The sequence below is a fragment of the Pongo abelii genome, chromosome 19, assembly GCF_028885655.2.
Source record: "Pongo abelii isolate AG06213 chromosome 19, NHGRI_mPonAbe1-v2.0_pri, whole genome shotgun sequence".
NCBI lineage: Eukaryota > Metazoa > Chordata > Mammalia > Primates > Hominidae > Pongo > Pongo abelii.
In genome coordinates, this window is record NC_072004.2 from 69112282 (window position 1) to 69134251 (window position 21970).

General features: G+C 49.2%; 2 protein-coding genes and 1 non-coding gene across 3 annotated transcripts in view; all 3 read right to left on the minus strand.

The window, feature by feature from the left end:
• CWC25 (CWC25 spliceosome associated protein homolog) overlaps positions 1 to 6540 on the minus strand; it is a 30840-nt gene extending 24300 nt beyond the window's left edge. Inside the window, exons 1-2 of the mRNA XM_002827663.5 lie at positions 5707 to 6540; positions 1376 to 1548 (exon numbers count right to left, since the gene is read on the minus strand). Coding sequence (XP_002827709.1) covers positions 1376 to 1548; positions 5707 to 5724 — 191 coding nt within the window. The 5' untranslated portion in view covers positions 5725 to 6540. The remainder of the gene's footprint in view (positions 1 to 1375; positions 1549 to 5706) is intronic.
• A 7696-nt stretch (positions 6541 to 14236) lies between these two features.
• TRNAC-GCA (transfer RNA cysteine (anticodon GCA)) lies at positions 14237 to 14308 on the minus strand. The gene has a single exon. It is a non-coding gene; the product is annotated as a tRNA-Cys (tRNA).
• A 1286-nt stretch (positions 14309 to 15594) lies between these two features.
• Positions 15595 to 21970, minus strand: SPMAP1 (sperm microtubule associated protein 1). Its single transcript, XM_002827664.5, has 3 exons — positions 21618 to 21970; positions 17636 to 17735; positions 15595 to 15855 (listed from the first exon to the last, which is right to left on the minus strand). The coding sequence occupies exons 1-3, from the start codon at positions 21822 to 21824 to the stop codon at positions 15698 to 15700; spliced, it is 465 nt and encodes a 154-aa protein (XP_002827710.1). The 5' UTR covers positions 21825 to 21970; the 3' UTR covers positions 15595 to 15697.

The window sequence follows — 21970 nt, forward strand, 5'->3', positions numbered from 1 at the left end:
ACACTACCATGCCCAGTTAATTTTTTTTTTAGTAGAGATGGGGTTTCACCGTGTTGGCCAGGCTGGTCTCGAAATCCTGACCTCAGGTGATCCGCCCACCTCGGCCTCCCAAAGTGCTAGGATTACAGGCATGAGCCACTGCACCCGGCCTCTATTTTTTTGTTTGTTTGTTTTTTTGAGATGGAGTCTCACTCTGTCGCCCAGGCTGGAGTGCAGTGGCATGATATCAGCTCACTGAAACTTCTGCCTCCCGGGTTCAAGCAATTCTCCGGCCTCAGCCTCCTGAGTAGCTGGGATCACCACCACACCCAGCTAATTTTTGTATTTTAATAGAGACAGGGTTTTACCATGTTGGTGGTCAGGCTGGTCTCGAACTCCTGACCTCAAGTGATCTGCCCGCCTCGGCCTTCCAAAGTGCTGGGATTACAGGCGTGAGCCACCGCACCTGGCTAATTTTTTTCTATTTTTTTGTAGAGATGGGTTCCTACTACAGACTGGTCTAGAACTCCTGGCCTCAAGTGATCTGCCTGCCCCAGTCTCACAAAGTGCTGGGATTATAGGCATAAGCCGCCACACTCAGCCTATATATTTTTAAACAGAGATGGAGCCTCACTACATTACCCAGACTGGTCTCAAACTCCTGGGCTCAAGTGATTTCTCAGCCTCCCAAAATGCAGCGATTACAGGCATGAACCACCGCACCTGGTCCCCAATTTTAGTCTATCTGTTATTTTATTTTATTCTGACTTAAGAATACACTGCATATTGTATGCTTTTTATTTTCTCAAACATATTTACTCCCATCACCTTTTATGAGATGGATGGGGTAGTTATTATCTACTACTCGTATATTATACAACAGGAAATTGAAGCAGGGTAAAATCTAGTGGGATTGGCCATAATCACTCGGCTTTTATTGACAAGCATACCATCCACCTTCTCTCATGGGACCTCACTCCCTGCCCCCTGTCCCCCCAACCCAAGCAAGCCTGAAATACATTAACAAAGGAAGGACTGTGTCCTCAACATGTACTGAGAAGCAGGGTAGAGCAACCATCCTCCATCACGGTTATCAGCCATCTACCGTGAGCTTGGCTTACAGCAAGTCCTTACGTGTTATCTCCTTTGATTCTCAACAAACCTTAAGAAGGCGTTGGGTATTATTACTCCCTGGTCCTACTGAAGTAACCAAGTCTCTCAAATTTGATCACAGTTCCACAGCTAGTACATGCAAAGCCAACCTTAGAATCCAGGTTAGTCTGGCCTTAAAACCCATGCCCTTAAGCACTCAGCTATTATACAACAACTGGATGATGCATCTCAGGACAGCTCTGCAATTCCCTACACACCAGCACACCCCCAACTCCTCACTTACTTGACGGCCCCAACATCCTCCGCATAGCGCTGCATCTCTTCCCGGGCTCTCTCTTCTCGCAGCTCCCGCTGAAGCTCCTCAATCTTCTTCCGCTCAGCCTCATGCTTCTGCTCGGCCTTCCACACTTTCTCCACATTCCTGAGGGTCTGCGGGTGCCAGCTCTTCTTCAGATTCTGTGGTAAATAAAAAGAAGGTGATGATAATTCGGGGGGTGACTGAGTGGTGGGTATAACTAGCCCTGCCTCACCCACCCTTCCATACCCAAGGCAGGCGTGTGAGGGCAAGATGTCTTCAACAATGGCAAGGTTTTCTTCCAATAATCTCTCACACATCTAGAGGGGAAGGGGAGGTTGTTCAAGTGTATAAAGCTTCAGGACAGGTCGGGCGCAGTGGCTCACACCTGTAATCCTAGCACTTTGGGAGGCGGAGGCGGGCAGATCACTTGAGGTCAGGAGTTTTAGACCAGCCTGGCCAACATGATGAAACGTCTCTACTGAAAATACAAAAATTAGCTGGGCGTGGTGGCAGGTGCACCTGTAGTCCCGGCTATTCAGAAGGCTGAGGCAGGAGAATCGCTTGAACCAGGAGGCGGAGGTTGCAGTGAGCCGAGACTGCGCTGCTGCACTACAGCCTGGGCGACAGAGCAAGACTCCGTCTCAAAACAACAATAACAAGAACAAGAAAGCTTCGGGATAGAACGGGTCCTTCCTGAATTCCCTTCAATTCAGGAAGTTTAAGTTTTAACCTTAAACTTCAATTCAATTTTAAGTTTTAACCTTAAAAGCATACAAGTCATCCTTCCACTAGCCATACCTAAATCGGAGTTGGTGATGACAAGGCAAGAGGAATGCAGTAATGAGCAGGAAGGCACATATTTTGAAAGAGAACAGAACTCATGCACTTCTGACACTGGACATTCATTCTTTTTTTTTTTTTTTTTTTAAAAACAGAGTCTTACGCTGTCACCCAGGCTGGAGTGCAGCGATCTTGGCTGACTGCACCCTCCGCCTCCCAGGTTCCAGCAATTCTCCTGCCTCAGCCTCCCGAGTAGCTGGGACTATAGGCACGCGCCACCATGCCTGGCTAATTTTTGTATTTTTTAGTAGAGATGGGGTTTCACCACATTGGCCAGGCTGGTCTCAAACGCCTGACCTCATGATCTGCCCGTGGTGGCCTCCCAAACTGCTGGGATTACAGGGGTGAGCCGCCGTGCCCGGCCTTTTTTGTTTCTTGAGACGGAGTTTCACTCTTCTTGCCTAGGCTGGAGTACAATGGCAGGATCTCGGGTCACGGCAACCTCTGCCTCCTGGGTTCAAGTGATTCTCCTGCCTCAGCCTCCTGAGTAGCTGGGATTACAGGCATGCGCCACCACGCTCGGCTAATTTTGTATTTTTAGTAGAGATGGGGTTTCTCCATGTTGGTCAGGCTGGTCTCGAACTCTTGACCTCAGGTGATCTGCCTGCCTTGGCTTCTCAAAGTGCTGGGATTACAGGCATGAGTTACCGTGCCTGGCATGGACATTCATTCTTTGGAACTCAACCTACCTTAGCTTGGTCTACTTCACCTGTCCTAAACTTGCATGGTTTACAACCCACCCAGAATCTCTTTCAACTTTCCTTCCCAGGAATCTCTCCTTGGTTCTGATCTCCCCATTCACCCCCAAAGAACACTTCTCTCTCTCCTCCCCATCAGATACTGCTTTGGTTCACTTTCCCAATAATGAAATGTTCCCCAGAGTAAGTAATATCTAAAGACAATTGTAAACTAGCCTGGTGATGTGTGAAGAGGAGATGAGGGGGGTAGATTTCCAAACAGAGGGGAACAGTACAGACAAGTGCAGTCCCGGTGGTGAGAAAGAACATAGCAGGAATAATTCAGTGTGGCTGGAGATGTGGCAAGCTGATGGGGCAGGGACACAAGAAGAAGCCAAGTGAGAAAGGAGCAGAATAAGGGCCTTATAAGCCATGTAAAGGGATTACAGGCATGCGCCGCCATGCCTGGCCAAATTTTTTTTTTTTTTTTTTTGAGATGATGCCCAGGCTGGAGTGCAGTGGCGCAATCTCCGCTCACTGCAAGCTCCACCTTCCGGGTTCACGCCATTCTCCTGCCTCAGCCTCCTGAGTAGCTGGGACTACAGACATCCGCCACCAAGCCCAGCTAATTTTTTTTTGTATTTTTAATAGAGACGGGTTTCACCATGTTAGCCATGATGGTCTCAATCTCCTGACCTCGTGATCTGCCCGCCTCAGCCTCTCAAAGTGCTGGGATTACAGGCGTTAGCCACCACGCCCAGCCTGACTCCACCTTTTTTTTAACTTTTTTTTTTTTTTTTTGAGACAAGGTCTTGCTCTGTCACCCAGGCTAGAGTGCAGTGGTGCAATCTCAGCTCACTGCAACCTCCACCTCCTGGGTTCAAGCAATTCTCCTGCCTCAGCCTCCCAAGTAGCTGGAATTACAGGCACCCGCCACCGCTCCCAGCTAATTTTTGTATTTTTAGTAGAGACGGGGTTTCACCATCTTGGCCAGGCTGGTCTTAAACTCCTGACCTCGTGACCCACCCGCCTTGGCCTCCCAAAGTGCTGGGATTACAGGCATGAGCCACCGCACCTGGCCGAGACTCCATCTTAAAAAAAAAAAGAGAGAATGGACTGGAGAGGGCCAGGATTGAGACCAGGAGACCAGTTAAGAAAATAAGATCATGTCCACAAGGTACTTGGCATGTGGAAAATGTTCGGTCAATGAGAGCTCCCTTTTCTTCCTTTTCTATTCCCCTCCTTGTCCTGCCTCTCCCCTTCGTCAGGTCATTCAGTTGGGTGGTTGTGGGTCAGTCCGTCAGTTGGTCCGACCATCCGTCCATCCTTCCGTCCTTCCTCCCTCACTCCCTCCCTCTTTCTCCCTCTAACCCTTCCCATCTTGTCCTCCCTGCCTCAAGCATAGATTATTTTGCTCCCCAGGGACAAAATCTTCTGGAGTCATTTTTGGCTGTCACAACTGGTGGAGACAGGTGTTAGTGGATAGCTCCAGTCTAGTGGCTAGAGGCCAGGGGTGCTGCTAAACATTCTACAATGCACAGGACAGCCCAACTACCACCACTACCACACACCCCCAAAGAATTATCTAGGCCAAACTGTCAAGAGTGCTAACGGTGAGAAACCCTGGATTAGAGCTTTCCTGTCCTTAAATGCAGTTATCTGAAGAATACACTAAATTGGGTGAAACTGGATGGAGTCCCGGCACTCACTGTAATTGAGAACACATGACAGACTAATAGGTTTACTGGGCAGGCGGCTAAGCTGATCTACTTGCTGGTTCAATTAGCTCCACTTTCGGGAGGGTAGCATTTTCCCAACCTTGCCCCATGCTCTTGGTACATTTACCCTATTTGGGGCCTTAGCGCTTTACAAATGAACGTTTCCGTTTAAGAGACATTGCCACATAACTTATATTAAGTAGTATGAATTCAAAAGCAAGCTCTGCCACTACACATCAGAATCCAGCACTGAAGGAGGTGCGGAAGTCAGAAAGATGGACAGGAAGATCCCTTCAGGCTTAAAAAAGACCCCAGGGCCAGGCGCTGTGTCTAACGCTTGTAATCCCAGCAGTCTGGGAGGCCGAGGCGGGCGGATCACTTGAGGTCGGCAAATCGAGACCAGCCTGACCAATATGGAGAAACGCTGTCTCTACTAAAAATACAAAATTAGCCGGGTGTGGTGACGCATGCCTGTAATCCCAGCTACTCGGGAGGCTGAGGCAGGAGAATCGCTTGAACCCAGGAGGGAAAGGTTGCGGTGAGCCGAGATCCCGCCATGGCACTCCAGCCTGGGCAACAAGAAAGAAACTCCGTCTCAAAAAAATAAAAAAATAAAAAACGACCCCAGGGCACGGCTAAGGGTAGGGAGAATGGGGCACAAACCACCCCTACTTCAGTTCAGGACATGACTCTGAACTCTCACCCAAGGAAGAGAGGTGTGTGGCAAGACAAGATATACAAAACAAAGCGTGGTGACACGTCCTCAATATCTACCTCCTTTCCTAGCCATGGCTCCATCCGCCCCCTCCCCGGTCTTCCCAGAATTTACAGCCGGTAGAGCCGCAGTCAACAAACACGCAAACACCACCTGTCACTGTTCGCGACACACCTCGGACTTTCCTAAATCTCAGTCCCATCCCTCCATTGCCCTAAGGATCCATCCCCTCTTCAGGGCAACGGCCTCCTCCCCGCGAAAGCAAAGCTGCGTTGCCATGGTTATCCACTCCTTCCTCTACCCCCACCCCCTGCCAATTTCCGTCCCGGCCTCAGTCCTCCCCCGCGCAGGCCTCCCTCCACTCACCAGGTCTCCGCCCCCCATGACGGTGGAGACGATTCCTCACTACGCGAATCTGGAAGATTTCGGGAGGATCAAGAGAAAACGCAGAGAAATAGTTCAGGGGCCACCTGGCGGGATCTAGTCCCAGGAGCCGTCAACTGCCAGTTTCACCACCGCTCTAGAGGCCACTTCCGGGAGGGCGTCATCTCACCGCGTCGGCGTCGCGGAACGATGACGTACAGGGCTCGGTTGCGCTTTGTGACATTGGCGTCACTTGAGATTTTGAAAGTTCCAGGCTCCGCTGTCGAGGCCTCTGCTGTCGAGGTCTCATTTTGGCTGCTTCGGGTCGTCACCTTGCCTGATGTCCCAAACTCTGTTGAAACGCCACAGCTCTGTTCAGTGATGAGTTGCGTGGGCCTGTGCCCACGGCTGCGTTGCCATGGTAGCTCACCAGGGCATCTGGCTCAAAGCTCCACGCACTCGCTGTTAGACCTAAGGTGGACCAGACTAGGCCTCCTCCCCTCACCCTGCACACACCCCCACACTCCAGTTTTCCAAAACGTCTTTGCAAACTGGCACTTTCCTCAGACCTTGACTCACAGCAAATCCCCTTATGCCAGGCCTATTTTACGAAGCTAAATAGAAACCATCAAATCGAAATTCCATCGGCTTCCGTGCGCCAAACCTTTAAAATCTGCCAGCTTCCACAGTGGCAGATTTTCCCGTAGTGGGAAGCTGGCAGATTCCTTTCCCTTCAGTCACTATGTGTTTTTGGCATGTTTTTCTTTTCTTTTTTTTTCTTCTTCTCTCTTTTTTTTTGTTTTTTGAGGAGTTTTGCTCTCCCAGGCTGCGGTCGAAGCTGACTGCAACCTCCGCCTCCCGGACAGCGATTCTCCTGCCTCAGCCTCTCAAGTCGCTGGGATTACAGGCGCCCGCCACCCACCCGGCTAATTTTTGTATTTTTTGTAGAGACGGGGTTTCACCATGTTGCTCAGGCTGGTCTCAAATTCCGACTTCAAGTGATCTCCCCGCCTTGGCCTCCCAAAGTGTTGGGATTACAGACATGAGCCACCGCGCCTGGCTATTTTTATTTTTGCAGCAACAGGGTTTTGCCATCTTGCAAGGCTTGTCTCAAACTCCTGGACTCAAGCAATCCTCCTGCCTCGGCCTCCTAAAGTGCCGGGATTACAGGTGTGAGCCACTGCGCCCGACCTGTTTTGTAATTTTCAGAATAGAAGTTTTGCACATCTTTTGTTAAATTTATTCTAAATGTTGTATTTTTTGTGATGCTATTTATTTATTTATTTATTTATTTATTTCGAGACCGAATCTCACTCTGTTGCCCAGGCTAGAGTGCTGTGGCATGAACTCGGCTCACTGCAACCTCCGCCTCCTGGATTCAAGCGATTCTCCTACCTCAGCCTCCCGAGTAGCTGGAATTACAGTCATACGCCACCATGACCTACTAATTTTTGTATTTGTAGTAGAGATGGGATTTCACCGTGTTGGCCAGGCTGGTCTGGAACCCCTGATCTCAGGTGATCCGCCTACCTTGGCCTCCCAAAATGCAAGGATTACAGGCACCCAGCCTGTGATGCTATTTTAAATAAAATTTAAAAATTTTAATTTTCCAATTGTTTGCTACTAATAGATAAGAACATGCTTTTGTATAGTAACCTATTTTACAGGCTTGCTAAATTCACTTATTAGTTCTTATGGCTTTTTAAAAATACTTATTGCTGGGCGTGGTGGCTCACTACTGTAATCCCAGCACTTTGGGAGGCCGAAGCAGGCGGGTAGATCACCTGATGTTGGGAGTTTGAGACCAGCCTGGCCAACATCGCAAAACCCCATCCTACTAAAAATACAAAAATTAGCCGGGCATGGTGGCAGGTGCCTGTAATCCCAGCTACTTGGGAGGCTGAGGCAGGAGAATCGCCTGACCCTAGGAGGTGGAGGTTGCAGTGAGCCAAGATGGCACCACTGCACTATAGCCTGGGTAACAAGAGTGAAACTCTGTCTCAAAAAAAAAAAAAGAAAGAAAGAAACAGGCTGGGCTCGGTGGCTCATGCCTGTAATCCCAGCACTTTGGGAGGCTGAGGCGGGCGGATCACCTGAGGTCGGGAGTTTGAGACCAGCCTGACCAACATGGAGAAACCCCGTCTCTACTAAAAATACAAAATTAGCCGGGCGTGGTGGCACATGCCTATAATCCCAGCTACTCTGGAGGCTGAGGCAGGAGAATCACTTGAACCCAGGAGGCAGAGGTTGTGGTGAGCCAAGATAAGCGCCATTGCACTCCAGCCTGGGCAACAAGAGCAAAACTCTGTCTCAGAAAAAAAAAAAAAGAGAAAGAAAGAAAGAAACAAAATACTTATTAAATATTTACTTAAATGTATTTGAATAAAGTTTACTTAAAAGAAAAGCAGGCTCACTCCTGTAGTCCCAGCACTTTGGGAGGCCGAGGCAGGTGAATCACTTGAGCCCAGGAGTTGGAGACCAGCCTGGGTAACATGGTGGAACCCCGTTTCTCAAAAAATACAAAAATTAGCAGGACATAGTGGCATGTGCCTGTAGTCCCAGCTACTCAGGAGGCTGAGGTGAGAGATTGCCTGAGCCCAGGAGGCAGAGGTTGCAGTGATCCAAGATCATATCACTGCACTCCAGCCTGGGCAACAGAGCGAGAACCCGTTTCAAAAAATAAAAGAGGGCCGGGCGCGGTGGCTCACGCCTGTAATCCCAGCACTTTGGGAGGCCGAGACGGGTGGATCACTTGAGGTCAGGAGTCCAAGACCAGCCTGGCCAACATGGCGAAACCCCATCTCTACTAAAAATACAAAAAAAAATTAGCTGGGCGTAGCGGTGAGCGCCTGTAATCCCGGGTACTTGGGAGGCTAGGCAGGAGAATCGTTTGAACCCAGGAGGCAGAGGTTGCAGTGAGCTGAGATTGTACCACTATACTCCAGCCTGGGTGACAGAGCCAGACTCCACCTCAAAATAAATAAATAAATAAATAAATAAATAAATAAAATAAAATTAAGCAGAGCACAGTGGCTCATGCCTGTAATCCCAGCACTTTGGGAGGCTGAGGTAGGAGGATTGCTTGAGCCCAGGAGTTTGAGACCAGCCTGGGAAACACAATAAGACACTGTCTCACAAAAAAAAAAAGGAAGAAAAAGGAAAGAAAAGCAATGCTTTGGAAAATAGTCTGGCAGTTCCTCAAAAGGTTAAACTTAGTTACCATATGACCCAGCAATTCTACTCCTGGGTATACACTCCCAAGAGAAATGAAAGCATACATCAATACAAAATATTGCCCATGAATGGCTTTTTATTTTGTTTTGTTTTGAGACAGAGTCTTGCTCTGTCTTCCAGGCTGGAGTACAGTGCTGTGCTCTTGGCTCACTGCAACCTTCATCCACCTGGTTCAAGCGATTCTTGTGCCTCAGCCTCCCAAGTAGCTGGGATTACAGGCACACACCACCACACCCGGTTAATTTTTTGTATTTTTAGTAGAGAGGAGGTTTCACCATGTTGGCCAGGCTGGTCTCTAACTCCTGACCTCAAGTGATCTGCCCACCTCGGCTTCCCAAAGTGCTGGGATTACAGGTGTGAGCCACCACACCTGGACAAAATCTTGTAGGTGAATGTTCATAGTAGCCGTTATTCATACCAGTCAAAACATGGGGGAGGCTGGGCATGGTGCCTCATGCCTGTAATCCCAGGACTTTGAGAGGCCAAGGTGGCCAGATCATTTGAGGCCAAGAGTTGGAGACCAGCCTGGCCAACATCACAAAACCCTAAAAATACAAAAATTACTAAAAGTAAAAAATTAGCTGGGTGTGGTGTTGCACATCTGTAATCCCAACTATTCAGGAGGCTGAGAACCCAGGATTTGGAGGCTGCAGTAAGCCAAGATTGCACTACTGCACTCCAACTTGGGCAACAGAGTGAGACTCTGTCTCAAAAAAAAAGCAGGGCAGAGAATCAAAACATATCCATTACGTGATGATGACGAATAGATAAAGTATGGTATATCCACACAGTGGAACATTGTTTGGCCATAAAAAGGAAGTACTGGCTACACATGGTGGCTCATGCCTGTAATCCAAGCACTTTGGGAGGCTGAGGTGGGCAGATCACGAGGTCAGGAGATTGAGACCATCCTGGCTAACACAGTGAAACGCAATTTTAACTAAAAATACAAAAAATTAGCTGGGCGTGGTGGCACGTGCCTGTAGTCCCAGCTACTTGGGAGGCTGAGGCAGGAGAATCGCTTGAACGGGGGGGCGGAGGTTGCAGTGAGCCAAGATTGCACCACTGCACTCCAGCCTGGGTGACAGAGTGAGACTCCATCTCCAAAAAAAAATTAAAAAGAAGTACTGTTAAGATCTAAAACATGGATAGACTTTGAAAACAGTATGCTAAGTGAAAAAAGCCAGTCACAAAAGACCACATATATCATTCCATTTATAGGAAATTTCTATAATAGGCAAATCAATAGAGACAGAAAGTAGATTGGTGGTTGCCTAGAGATGGGTAGGTTGGGAGGAAATAGGAAGTTGACTGCCAATGGGTATGGAGTTTCAGTTTGGTGTGATGAAATTGTGCTAAAATTGATTGTATCGATGGGTGAACAACTTTGTGAATATACTAAAAATGATTGAATTGTAGGCCTTTTGATGGCTGAATTGCACGGCAAGTAAATTGTATCAGTAAAGCTATTAAAGAGAATCAGTATTACTTGCCATAAATAGAATGGAAACTAAAAATGACTTTTTTTTTTTTTTTTTGAGATGGGGTCTTGCTCTGTCCCCAGGCTGGAGTGCTGTGGTGCGATCTCAGCTCATTGCAACCTCTACCTCCCAGGTTCAAGCGATTCCCCTGCCTCAGCCTCCCAAGTAGCTGGGATTACAGGCATGTGCCACCATGCCCGGCTAATTTTTTATATTTTTTAGTAGAGATGGGGTTTTACCATGTTGGCCAAGATGGTCTCAATCTCCTGACCTCATGATCTGCCTGCCTCGGCCTCCAAAAGTGCTGGGATTACAGGCGTGAGCCACCGCGCCCTGCCTAAATATGACATTATTAAACACTAACTAGATACATTTTATTTTTCTTGAAATGGGTCTCAATATGTTGGTCAGGGTCTAAATATATTGGTTAAGCTGATCTCGATTCCTAGACTCAAGTGATGCTCCCACTTCAGCCTCCAGAGGAGCTGGGATTACAGGCTGGAGCCACCACTGTGCCTGACAGGAGGAATTCTTATTTGGTGCCAGCTCTCTAACACTTCTAAATCTTCTAAATCCAAAGTGCTAGGATTACAGGCGTGAGCCACCGTGCCTAGCCAATCTCCCTCTTTTTTATTCAAAGAGTGTATAGTGCTGGGCATGGTGGCACATACCTATAATCCCAGCTACTTGGAAGGTTGAGGCAGGAGGATCACTTGAGCCCAGGAGTTGGAAGCTACAGTGAGCCGTGATTGTGCCACTGTAGTTCAGCCTGTGTGACAGAGTGAGACTCCATCTCTTTGAAAAAATTTTTTAAACGACTTTTTTCTTAAGTTACTGAGGATAGGAAAGGGAATAATTTTTTCATTCTGTGATTCAGTGTTTTTGTCTATCTCCAGTCAAATTGCAAATGACTGCAGTACCCATCCCACACTTGGGACAAACAGACGCAAGATGTGAAGCTGGGCATGGTGCTTACACTTGTAGTCCCAGCACTTTCAGAGGCTGAGGTGGGAGAATCACTTGAGCCCAAGAGTTGGAGACCAGCCTGAACAACAAAGCAAGACCTCCTCTCTACTTATGTTAAAAAAAAAAAAAAATTAGCCAGGTGTAGTGGCACATGCCTGTAGTCCCAGTTGCTGGGGAGGCTGAGGCAGGAGGATTACTTGAGCCCATGAGTTTCAGGCTGCAGTGAGCCGTGATCATGCTACTACACTGCAGCCTGGGTGACAGAGCGAGACCCTCTCTCAAAAAAAAAAAAAAAAAGATGTAAAGCTGAAGTACACCACCCAGAATGTGACATATGCCCCTTCCATTTAAGCAATAAGCAATTCTTTTTCATCTTATTTTATTTTATTTCATTTTTTTGAGACGGAGTCTTGCTCTGTCGCCCAGACTGGAGTGCAGTGGCCTGGGTTCATGCCATTCTCCTGCCTCAGCCTCCTGAGTAGCTGGGACTACAGGCATCCACCACCACGCCCAGCTAATTTTTTGTATTTTTAGTAGAGATGGGGTTTCACCGTGTTAGTCAGGATGGTCTCAATCTCCTGACGTCATGATCTGCCCGCCTCGGCCTCCCAAAGTGCTGGGATTACAGACGTGAGCCACCGCGCCTGGCCTCCTTTTCTCTCTTTTTTTTCTTCCTTCCTTCTTTCCTTCCTTTTCTTTCTTTCTTTCCTCCTTCTTTCCCTCTTTCTCTCTCTTTCTTTTCTTTCCTTCCTTCTTTCCTTCTTTTTCTTTCTTTCCTTCCTTCCTTCTTTCCTTCTTTTCTTTCTCTTTCTTCCTTCTTTCCTTCTTTTCTTTCTTTCCTTCCGTCTTTCTCTCCTTTTCTTTATCTTTCCTTCCTTCTTTCCTTCTTTTCTTGCTCTTTCTTTCTTGCTTTCCTTCTTCCTTCCTTTTTTCCTTCTTTTCTTTTCTTTCTTTTTTTTTTTTTTTGAGATGGAGTCTCTCTCTGTCGCCCAGGCTGGAGTGCAGTGGTGGGATCTCTGCTAACTGCAAGCTCCGCCCCCCGGGTTCATGCCATTCTCCTGCCTCAGCATCCCAAGTAGCTGGGACTACAGGCACCCGCCACCATGCCTGGCTAATTTTTTTGTATTTTTAGTAGAGACGGGGTTTCACCGTGTTAGCCAGGATGGTCTTGATCTCCTGACCTTGTGATCAGCCCGCCTTGGCTTCCCAAAGTGTTGGGATTACAGGCGTAAGCCATCGCCCTGGCCTCTTTTTTTTTTTTTTTTTTTTGGAGAGAGAGTCTCACTCTTTTTGCCCAGGCTGGAGTTCGGTGGTGCAATCTCGGCTCACAAAATCTCCGCCTCCCAGATTCAAATGATTCTGGTGCCTCAGCCTCCCAAGTAGCTGGAATTTCAGGTGCACGCCACCATGCCTGGCTAATTTTTGTATTTTTAGTAGAGACGGAGTTTCACCATGTTGGTCAGGCTGGTCTCAAACTCCTGACCTCGTGATCCACCCACCTCGGACTCTCGAAGTGCTGGGATTGCAGGCTTGAGCCACCGCACCCGGCATTTCTCTTTCTTTCCTTCTTTTCTTTCTCTCTCCTTTCTTCTTTCTTTCCTTCCTTCTTTTCTTTATTTCTTTCTATTCTTCCTTCCTTCTTTCTTTCCTTCCTTCCTTCTTTCTTTCTTTTCTTTCTTTCTCTTTCTTTCCTTTTCTCTCTTTCTTTTTTTTTTCCCCCAGACAGAGTCTCACTCTGTCGCCCAGGCTGGAGTGCAGTAGTGCAATCTCGGCTCACTGCAAGCTCCGCCTCCCGGGTTCACGCCATTCTCCTGCCTCAGCCTCCCCAGTAGCTGGGACTACAGGCACCCACCACCATGCCCGGCTAATTTTTTGTATTTTACGTAGAGACGGGGTTTCACCGTGTTAGCCAGGATGGTCTTGATCTCCTGACCTCGTGATCCACCCGCCTCGGCCTCCCAAAGTGCTGGGATTACAGGCGTGAGCCACCGCACGCAGCCTCTTTTTTTTCTTTTGAGAAAGTCTCACTCTGTCGCCCAGGCTGGAGTGCAATGGCGCGATCTCAGCTCACTGCAACCTCTGTCTTCCAGGTTCGAGCGATTCTCCCGCCTCAGCCTCTCAAGTAGCTGGGATTACAGGCGTGCGCCACCACGCCCAGCTAATTTTTTGTATTTTTAGTAGAGACAGGGTTTCACCATATTGGTCATGCTGGTCTCGAACTTTTTTTTATTTTGGATGGAGTCTCACTCTGTTGCCCAGGCTGGAGTGCTATGGTGCGGTCTCGGCTCACTGCAACCACTGCCTCGCGGGTTCAAGTGATTCTCCTGCCTCAGCTTCCCGAGTAGCTGGGATTACAGGTGCCTGCCACCACACCCGGCTAATTTTTTGTATTTTTAGTAGACACAGGGATTTCACCATGTTGGCCAGGCCGGTCTCGAACTCCTGACCTCGTGATTCACCCGCCTCGGCTTCCCAAAGCACTGGGATTATAGGCATTAGCCACCGCCCCTGGCCCTGGCCCTTCTTTCATGTTTTAATTCGAGGCAGCTTTTCATGTACTAAGTTTTCAAAAATACATGCGTTTTTATCTATACTCCGACACACACCCAATTACCAAATTGTGTTCACAGCTCTGTCAGACTCACTCACAGATTTAGAATCTCCTCAGGGACTTGGTCTTAATTGAAGACAAATGAGGTCCCAGATGGGCTTTTTGTCCTAAAGGTCAGCTGGAATGTGGGAGTAACAACTTCAGCACAAGGGCAAGTTGAAAGTTGCTTCATCTTTTATGGTGATACCGTGGCTAACAGTATTTAGTGTTAAATGGAATGTAAGTGAGAAAACACCACAGAAGGGGGCACCCGGATTCGAACCGGGGACCTCTTGATCTGCAGTCAAATGCTCTACCCCTGAGCCATACCCCCTTTGGCCATAACAAGCTCCTTCCGTGTCTACTTATGGTGACTCAATACAATCAAGTTCCACCCACGCGAGTTCTCGCAAGCTTTGTGTTCTAAAGCCCCACCTTCTTAATTATCCATCATCTGCTTTGGCTTTTCCCTTGGCCACCAATAAACTGAAAGGGAACACTTGAAAAATGACATCCTGGGCCGGGCGGGTGGCTCACGCCTGTAATCCCAGCACTTTGGGAGGCCGAGGTGAGGTCAGGAGTTCCAGACTAGCCTGACCAACACGGTGAAACCCCGCCTCCACTAAAAATACAAAAAAATTAGCTGGGCGTGGTGGCAGGCACCTGTAATCCCAGCTACTGGGGATGCTGAGGCAGGAGAATTGCTTGAACCCCGGGAGGCAGAGGTTGCAGTGAGCTGAGATCACACTACTGCACTCCAGCCTGGGCTAACAGAGTGAGTCTCTCTCTCTCTCTCTCTCTCTCCCTCTCTCTCTATATATGCATATATATATACATAAACATATGTGTGTATACACACACACACATACACACACACACACACACTTATATATGTTTAGTAAAGACAGGGTTTCGTCGTGTTGCCCAGACTGGTCTCAAGTGATCCACCCGCCTGAGCTCAAGCAATCCTCCCATCTCGGCCTCCCAAAGTGCTGGGGATTACAGGCGTAAGCCACGGAGCTTGGCCTTTGCTCTGTTCTTTTTTTTTGTTTTTGTTTTCGAGACGGAGTCTTGCTCTGTTGCCCAGGTTGGAGTGCAGTGGCGTGATCCCGGCTCACTGCAAGCTCCGCCTCCCGGGTTCACGCCATTCTCTCGCCTCAGCCTCCCGAGTAGCTGGGACTACAGGCGCCCGCCACCACGCCCGGCTAATTTTTTTGTATTTTTAGTAGAGACGGGGTTTCACCGTGTTAGCCAGGATGGTCTTGATCTCCTGACCTTGTGATCCACCCGCCTCGGCCTCCCAAAGTGCTGAGATTACAGGCGTGAGCCACAGCGCCCGGCCCTTTGCTCTGTTCTTGGTGGAAACAATAGCCAGCTCTGACCTGGGGCCCTGCTGATAGCTGGGGAAGTGCTTTATTGAGGTTAAGTAGTGTGGCTCCTTCTTATCCCACTGGTAGGGGAGAACTGAAGCCGCTCCTTTCAAACCTGGCACTCGTTGGTATGGAGTGCAAGGGTGTAGGCCTGAGAAGCCCTTTCTCCTCTCACCTCCTCTCCAGGCGAAAGAGAAGCTGAGGGTAGAACTGGCTCCTTCCTCTAATCTCAGGGAAGAAACAGCACACGTGGAGACACAAATTAATTTTTTTAACGTAAAATAACACTAAGAGTTCATCTAAACATATGTCTTAGAAATTCAGGTCGATGGCTATGAAGGGAAAAGATGCTGTTAGAACAGAGGGAAGTGGGTGACCTCTCCGAAGACGGACGTGCTCCGACGGAGGGCTGGAGTGTTCCGGCGGTAGCCAAACCTTCCATTGAACCCATCGATCGGTTTCAGATCAGCATTGTAGTGGTCATGCCCAGTCACCTGCTGGAGAGAATGCCCTTGGGGGCAAGGAGAGAGAGGCCTGAGCCTGCATTCAGCCCACCTCTTGGCTTCCCCATTCCCCTGGGTGTGGTATGGGATGCCAACCAGGCCTAGTCACTTGCATTCCCCATGCTGAACACGCAATCCTCAAGTGTCCCGAGCCTCTGGGCTGAAAAGCCAAGGGCTAGTGAGGTTGAGGGACAGAAGGCTTCCTAGAAATAAAACCCCGCACCAGGAATAATTGCAGGAAAACTGTGAATGGTTTGTGCTGGGACAGGAAGGGCCAGAAATTCTGGGCTTGGCAAAGCTTGCCCCTCTCCCGCAAGAAATGAGAAAAATCTCACCCTTGCCTCTGACCCATGTGGAAAAAATGGATGAGATCAAGATCAATTGGGCCAAATGGCACAAAGTATCATGTGACTAGAGGAGTGGCCCCGGATGGTGGAGCTAGGCTGGGAGGAGGGTTTACCCTGTTGGAAAAGTATCTCTCAACTCTTTCCCATTGTTGTTAACCTGGGCCTGGAAAATGAGCAGGATGCAGCAGTGAGGAGAACAGGGGCTTCAGAGTTGGGAAGAGCAGAATCTTTTTGTTTGTGTGTTTTTGAGACGGAGTCTCGCACTGTCGCCCAGGCTAGAGTGCAATGGCACAATCTCGGATCACTGCAACCTCCGCCTCCTGGGTTCAAGAGATTCTCCTGCCTCAGCCTCCTAAGTAGCTGGGATTATAGGTGCCTGCCACCACGCCCGGCTAATTTTTTGTATTTTTAGTAGAGACAGGGTTTCACTATGTTGGCCAGGCTGGTCTCAAACTCCTGACCTCGTGATCTGCCTGCCTCGGCCTCCCAAAGTGCTGCGATTACAGGCATGAGCCACTGCAGCAGGCCAGGAAGAGCAGAATATTAATCCCAGCTCAGCCCTCTTGCCAAATTACTTTAACTCAAGAAACTTGTTTTCCTACCTGTGCCATGGGGTTAGTGTGAGGGTGAAAAGCGCCTAACAAATGGCTCATGTCTGTAATGCCAGCACTTTGGGAGGCTGAGGCCAGAGGATCACTTGAGCCTAAGAGTTCAAGACCAGCCTGGGCCACATAGGGAGACTCCATCTCCACAAAAAATAAAAAATTAACTGAGTGTGGTGGTGCACACCTGTGGGCCCAACTGCTCAGGAGGCTGAGGTGGGAGGATTGCGCAAGCCCAGGAGGTCAAGACTGCAGTGAGTAGTAATTGTGCTACTGCATTTCTTTTTTTTTTTTTTTTTTTGAGATGGAGTCTCGCTGCATCGCCCAGGCTGGAGTGCAGTGGCACGATCTTGGCACACTGCAACCTCCGCCTCCCAGGTTCAAGCAGTTCTCCTGCCTCAGCCTCCCAAGTAGCTGGGATTCCAGGTGCGAGCCACCACGCCTGGCTAATTGTTTTTTTGTATTTTTAGTAGAGACAGGGTTTAACCAGGTTGGCCAGGCTGGTTTGGAACTCCTGACCTCAAGTGATCCACCCGCCTCAGCTCCCAAAGTGCTGGGATTACAGGCGTGAGCCACCACTGCACCTGTCCGTGCTACTGCATTTCATGCATTCCAGTTTGGGTGATAGAGTGAGACCATGTCTCAAAAAAAAAAAAAAAAATGAGGCCTGACATACAGTACTGGTGCTTATTAACTAATATTAGGGAGCACTGTGGCACCATCTGCTCATGTATGTGAAGAAAAGCTGGAAGGATGCAGTCCCTTAGCCTCTTCCCCTCAACCAGGCCTCGCTATGGCCCAGGAACCATGATGAGGCTAGAAATGGAGGCAGCACTTGCCTGTCCCTGCCCAGTTTCTCCTGTTGAGGTATCTTTGTCCTTGCCCAAAGATGTGGATGTAGTCTACTATCCAGCCATCCCTTCCTGTACCGCCATGATCCTGAAAGTGGGAAAGAGAATACAGAAGACTGTCAGCCACAATGCTGAGGGGGACACAGTGCAAACTGCCCTGGGATTTGCTGTGGGGAGAGGGAAGAGGTCAGAGCCTTAGGTAACTGGGGCAGACAGATTAAATATATTTAAGAACTGGACCGGGCGCAGTGGCTCAAGCCTCTAATCCCAGCACTTTGGAAGGCCAGGGTGGGTGAATCACCTGAGGCCAGGAGTTCGAGACCAGCCTTGCCAACATGGCCAAACCCCATCTCTACTAAAAATACAAAAAATTAGCTGGGCATGGTGGCAGGCACCTGTAATCCCAGCTGCTCAGGAGGCTGAGGCAGTACAATTGCTTGAACCCCAGAGGCAGAAGTTGCAGTGAGCCAAGATCCTGCGATTGCACTCCAGCCTGGGCAACAAGAGCCAAACTCCATCTCAAAAAAAAAAAAAAAGAAAAAGAAAAAGAAGAACCTGGTTGCCTCTCAGGGAGGGGCAGTTGAGCTTGGCAGCTGAAGGCTCAGTTTCTGCTGCCAGACAGGCTGGGTTCTAACTCCAGCTCAACCATTAACAGGCTTTGTGACCTTGGGCCTTACACAGCTTCTCTGGGCCTCAGTTTTCCCATCAGTAAAAGGAGTATTGCTGTGAGGTTTGTTTTTTGAGACACAGTCTTACTCTGTCACCCAGACTGGAGTGCAGTGTTGCCATCTCGGCTCACTGCAACCTCCGCTTCCTGGGTTCAAACAATTATCCTGCCTCATCCTCCTGAGTAGCTGGGATTACAGGCATGCGCCACCATGCCCAGCTAATTTTTGTAATTTTAGTAGAGACAGGGTTCACATATTGGCCAGGCTGGTCTCAAACTCTTGAACTCAAGTGATCCACCTGCCTCGGCCTCCCAAAGTGCTGGGATTACAGGATTGAGCCACCGCGCCTGGCTTGCTGTGAGACTTAAGTGATTTTGTTCAGATAAAGGGCCTAGCATAGTGAAGTTTAATAAATGTTATCTTTATTTAAATGAAAATAATACCTACCACAAATGGTGGTTTTGACAATTAAAGAATACTTTTAAAAATTAAACAGATTGGCTGGGAGCGGTGTAATCCCAGCACTTTGGGAGGCTGAGGCTGGAGGATCTCCTGAGGTCAAGAGTTGGAGGCCAGCCTGGCCAACATGGCGAAACCCTGTGTCTACTAAAAATACAAAAATTAGCCAGGTGTAGTGGCTCATGCCTGTAATCCCAGCTACTCAGGAGGCTGAGGCAGGAGAATTACTTGAACCCGGGAGACAGAGGTTGAAGTGAGCTGAGATCGTGCCACTGCACTCCAGCCTGGGCAACAGGGTGAGACTCCACCTCAAAAAAAAAAAAAAAAAAATTAAAAGATTAGCTGCTGGGCATGGTGGCACATGCCTATAGTTCCAGCTCCTCAGGAGGCTGAGACTAGAGGATTGTTTGAGCCCAGCAGTTCGAGGCTGCAATGAGCTGTGCCACTGCACTTCCAGCCTGTGTGACAGAGTTGCACTCTGTCTCAAAAAAGAAAATTAGAAAGCCTTTTTCAAGGCCGGGTGCGGTGGCTCACGCCTGTAATCCCAGCACTTTGGGAGGCTGAGGCAGGTGGATCACTTGAGGTCCGGAGTTCAAGACCAGCCTGGCCAACATAGTGAAACCCCGTCTCTACTAAAAATACAAAAAATTAGCTGGGTGTGGTGGAGGGCGCTTGTAATCTCAGCTATTCAGGAGGCTGAGGCAGGAGAATCGCTTGAATTTGTGAGGCAGAGGTTGCAGTGAGCCGAGATGACGCCACTGCACCCCAGCCTGGATGACAGAGCGAGACTCTGTCTCAAAAAAGAAAGAAAGAAAGAAAGAAAGCATTTTCAAAATATGTATACCCTATCATTTTCAAGCTTTTAAATACTCAGGTTCTTCCTTTTCCCCTCCCCAGACTCTGGTTCCTTCTGTCGTAAAATTATGAGTCAATGCCAGTGTGGTGGCTCATGCCTGTAGTCCCAGCACTTTGGGAGGCCGAGATGGGGAGAACACTTGAGCTCAGGAGTTCAAGACCAGCCTGGGCAACATGGTGAAACCCTATCTCTGTAGTCCCAGCTACTAGAGAGGCTGAAGTGGGAGGATCGCTTGAACACAGAAAGTGGAGGTTGCAGTAAGTCAAAATTATGCCACTGCACTCCAGCCAGGGTGACAGAACAAGACCCTGTCTCAAAAAAAAAAAAAAAAGAAAAGAAAAATTGGGCCGGGCGTGGTGGCTCACGCCTGTATCCCAGCACTTTTGGAGGCCGAGGCAGGCAGATCACAAGGTCAGGAGTTCGAGAACACCCTGGCTAACACGGTGAAACCTGGTCTCTACTAAAAATACAAAAAATTAGCCGGGTGGGCATGGTGGCGGGCGCCTGTAGTCCCAGCTACTTGGGAGGCTGAAGCAGGAGAATGGCGTGAACCCAGGAGGCAGAGCTTGCAGTGAGCCGAGATCCCGCCACTGCGCTCCAGCCTGGGCGACAGAGCGAGACTCCGTCTCAAAAAAAAAATTTAAAAAAAATTACATGAGTCAACACAAGTGTGACTCATGTGTGTCCATATACATGCACTGCACAGACCTATGCAAACAAACATTTGGGACTATACACACACACACACAAATCCCGAAGATTTGCTCACAGAATAACCCCATGAGTCTTCCTGTCTCTTCCCCACACCGCTTATATGTAGAAACACAAATACTGGAAGCAAAATGTTGGGGGAAAAATTGAACCATCAGCAAACAGTCTCGGAATCTTTGATCTGGGAGGTTGGTGGAGGAGAACTCTGCTGGGAAGGGGCCTTCACCTAGGAGGGAAAAGGCCAGGGGGAGGAACTGACGTCCGCAGAGGTTTGAGAGGTGTCCCTCCCATCAGACCAAAGAACCCGGAGAGCAAGCCCCACGCCCTGCCACTATGATGTCACAGGAGGAAGGCGTCTCGCCCTGCAGGTCAAGCCAATTCCCTTTGTCTTGCTCACTGAGGTCACACGGATTTTCGAGTATTTAGAGAATTTGCGGTGTGAGGTCACCCCAGAGGGCGGGTCTGTGACGTCACAAAAGACAAAGAGACCGACTGGTTTGGGAGAAGCTGGCTTTGAGCCCTATCCCCTTGCCTTGCAGAAACCTGGAATGAGTCTATTCTCAAATTCAGGGCTGGAAGGCCATTCTGTGAGCTCAGGGAGCTTGCGCTCAACACCTGTCCTCCCTCTCCTCCAGTCCTCGGGCTGCGTTAAGAAAACTGGGAGGCGGTGGCGGGAGGATAGCGTGAGCCCAGGAGTTCAAGACCAGTCTGGGTAACATGGCGAGACCCCCTCTCTACAAAAAAAAAAAAAAAAAAAAAAAAAAAAATTAGCCCGGCATGGTGGCGCAAGCCTGTAGTCCAGGCTAATGGCGAGGCTGAGGTGGGAAGGTTGCTTGACCCTGGGAGGTGGAAGCTGCAGTGAGCCGTGATGGCACCACCGCACTCCAGCCTGGGCGAGAATTAGACCCTGTAATTACAGGCTCACACCTGTAATTCCAGTCTGGGTAACATGGCGAAAACCCGTCTCTACCAAAAATACAAAAATTAGTCTGGCGTGGTGGCGCGCCTGTAATCCCAGCTACTCGGGAGGCTGAGGCAGGAGAATCGCTTGAACCCGGGAGGCGGAGGTTGCAGTGAGCCAAGATGGTGCCACTCACTACACTCCAGCCTGGGCGACAGAGCGAGACTCTGTCTCAAAATAATAATAATAAATAAAAATTTAAAAAAGAAAAGAAAGTAAACCGAGGAGGTGAAAGTGGCGGAGCCTTCTTTGCGGTGAGGACGCTGGAGTGAAGATTTAGGGAGGTGTGGGGGGTCTTCCGGGAAGCTCCTATACCTGATCAGTTTTCCGCAAAAGGGGCGGAACCACGTGGCTCTGGAAGTAGCTGCGGGCGTGGTAGTCCTGCTGCGCGTTGTAGGGCGGAATCGCCGACCACAACTTGGGCCTAGAGCGCCCATAAGCGTGGGCAGTGGTGCTCACAGCCACCCCGTCCAAGATAAAGCCTTTCTCCAGTCGCAGGCGACACTCGCTCAGGTACGCCATCCCAACCACTGTAGCCTCGGAGGGCCTTTCTGGTGGGGGATGAGGACCCTAGATGGGGACACCCCTGCGCATTGTTACGTGGTGTCAACGACCCCTGCGACACAAACCCTATTGTCTCCACTCACCCAGGGTTGACCGGTGGGCCC

Excerpts from the sequence above, each read along its gene's own strand:
- SPMAP1 (XM_002827664.5), bottom strand. The coding sequence starts at position 21,824 with ATGGCGTACCTGAGCGAGTGTCGCCTGCGACTGGAGAAAGGCTTTATC. Across the intron at positions 17,736-21,617 it reads TTTTGCGGAAAACTGATCAG|GATCATGGCGGTACAGGAAG; the intron begins GTATAGGAGCTT and ends TCCCACTTTCAG. Across the intron at positions 15,856-17,635 it reads GAGAAACTGGGCAGGGACAG|GGCATTCTCTCCAGCAGGTG; the intron begins GCAAGTGCTGCC and ends CTTGCCCCCAAG.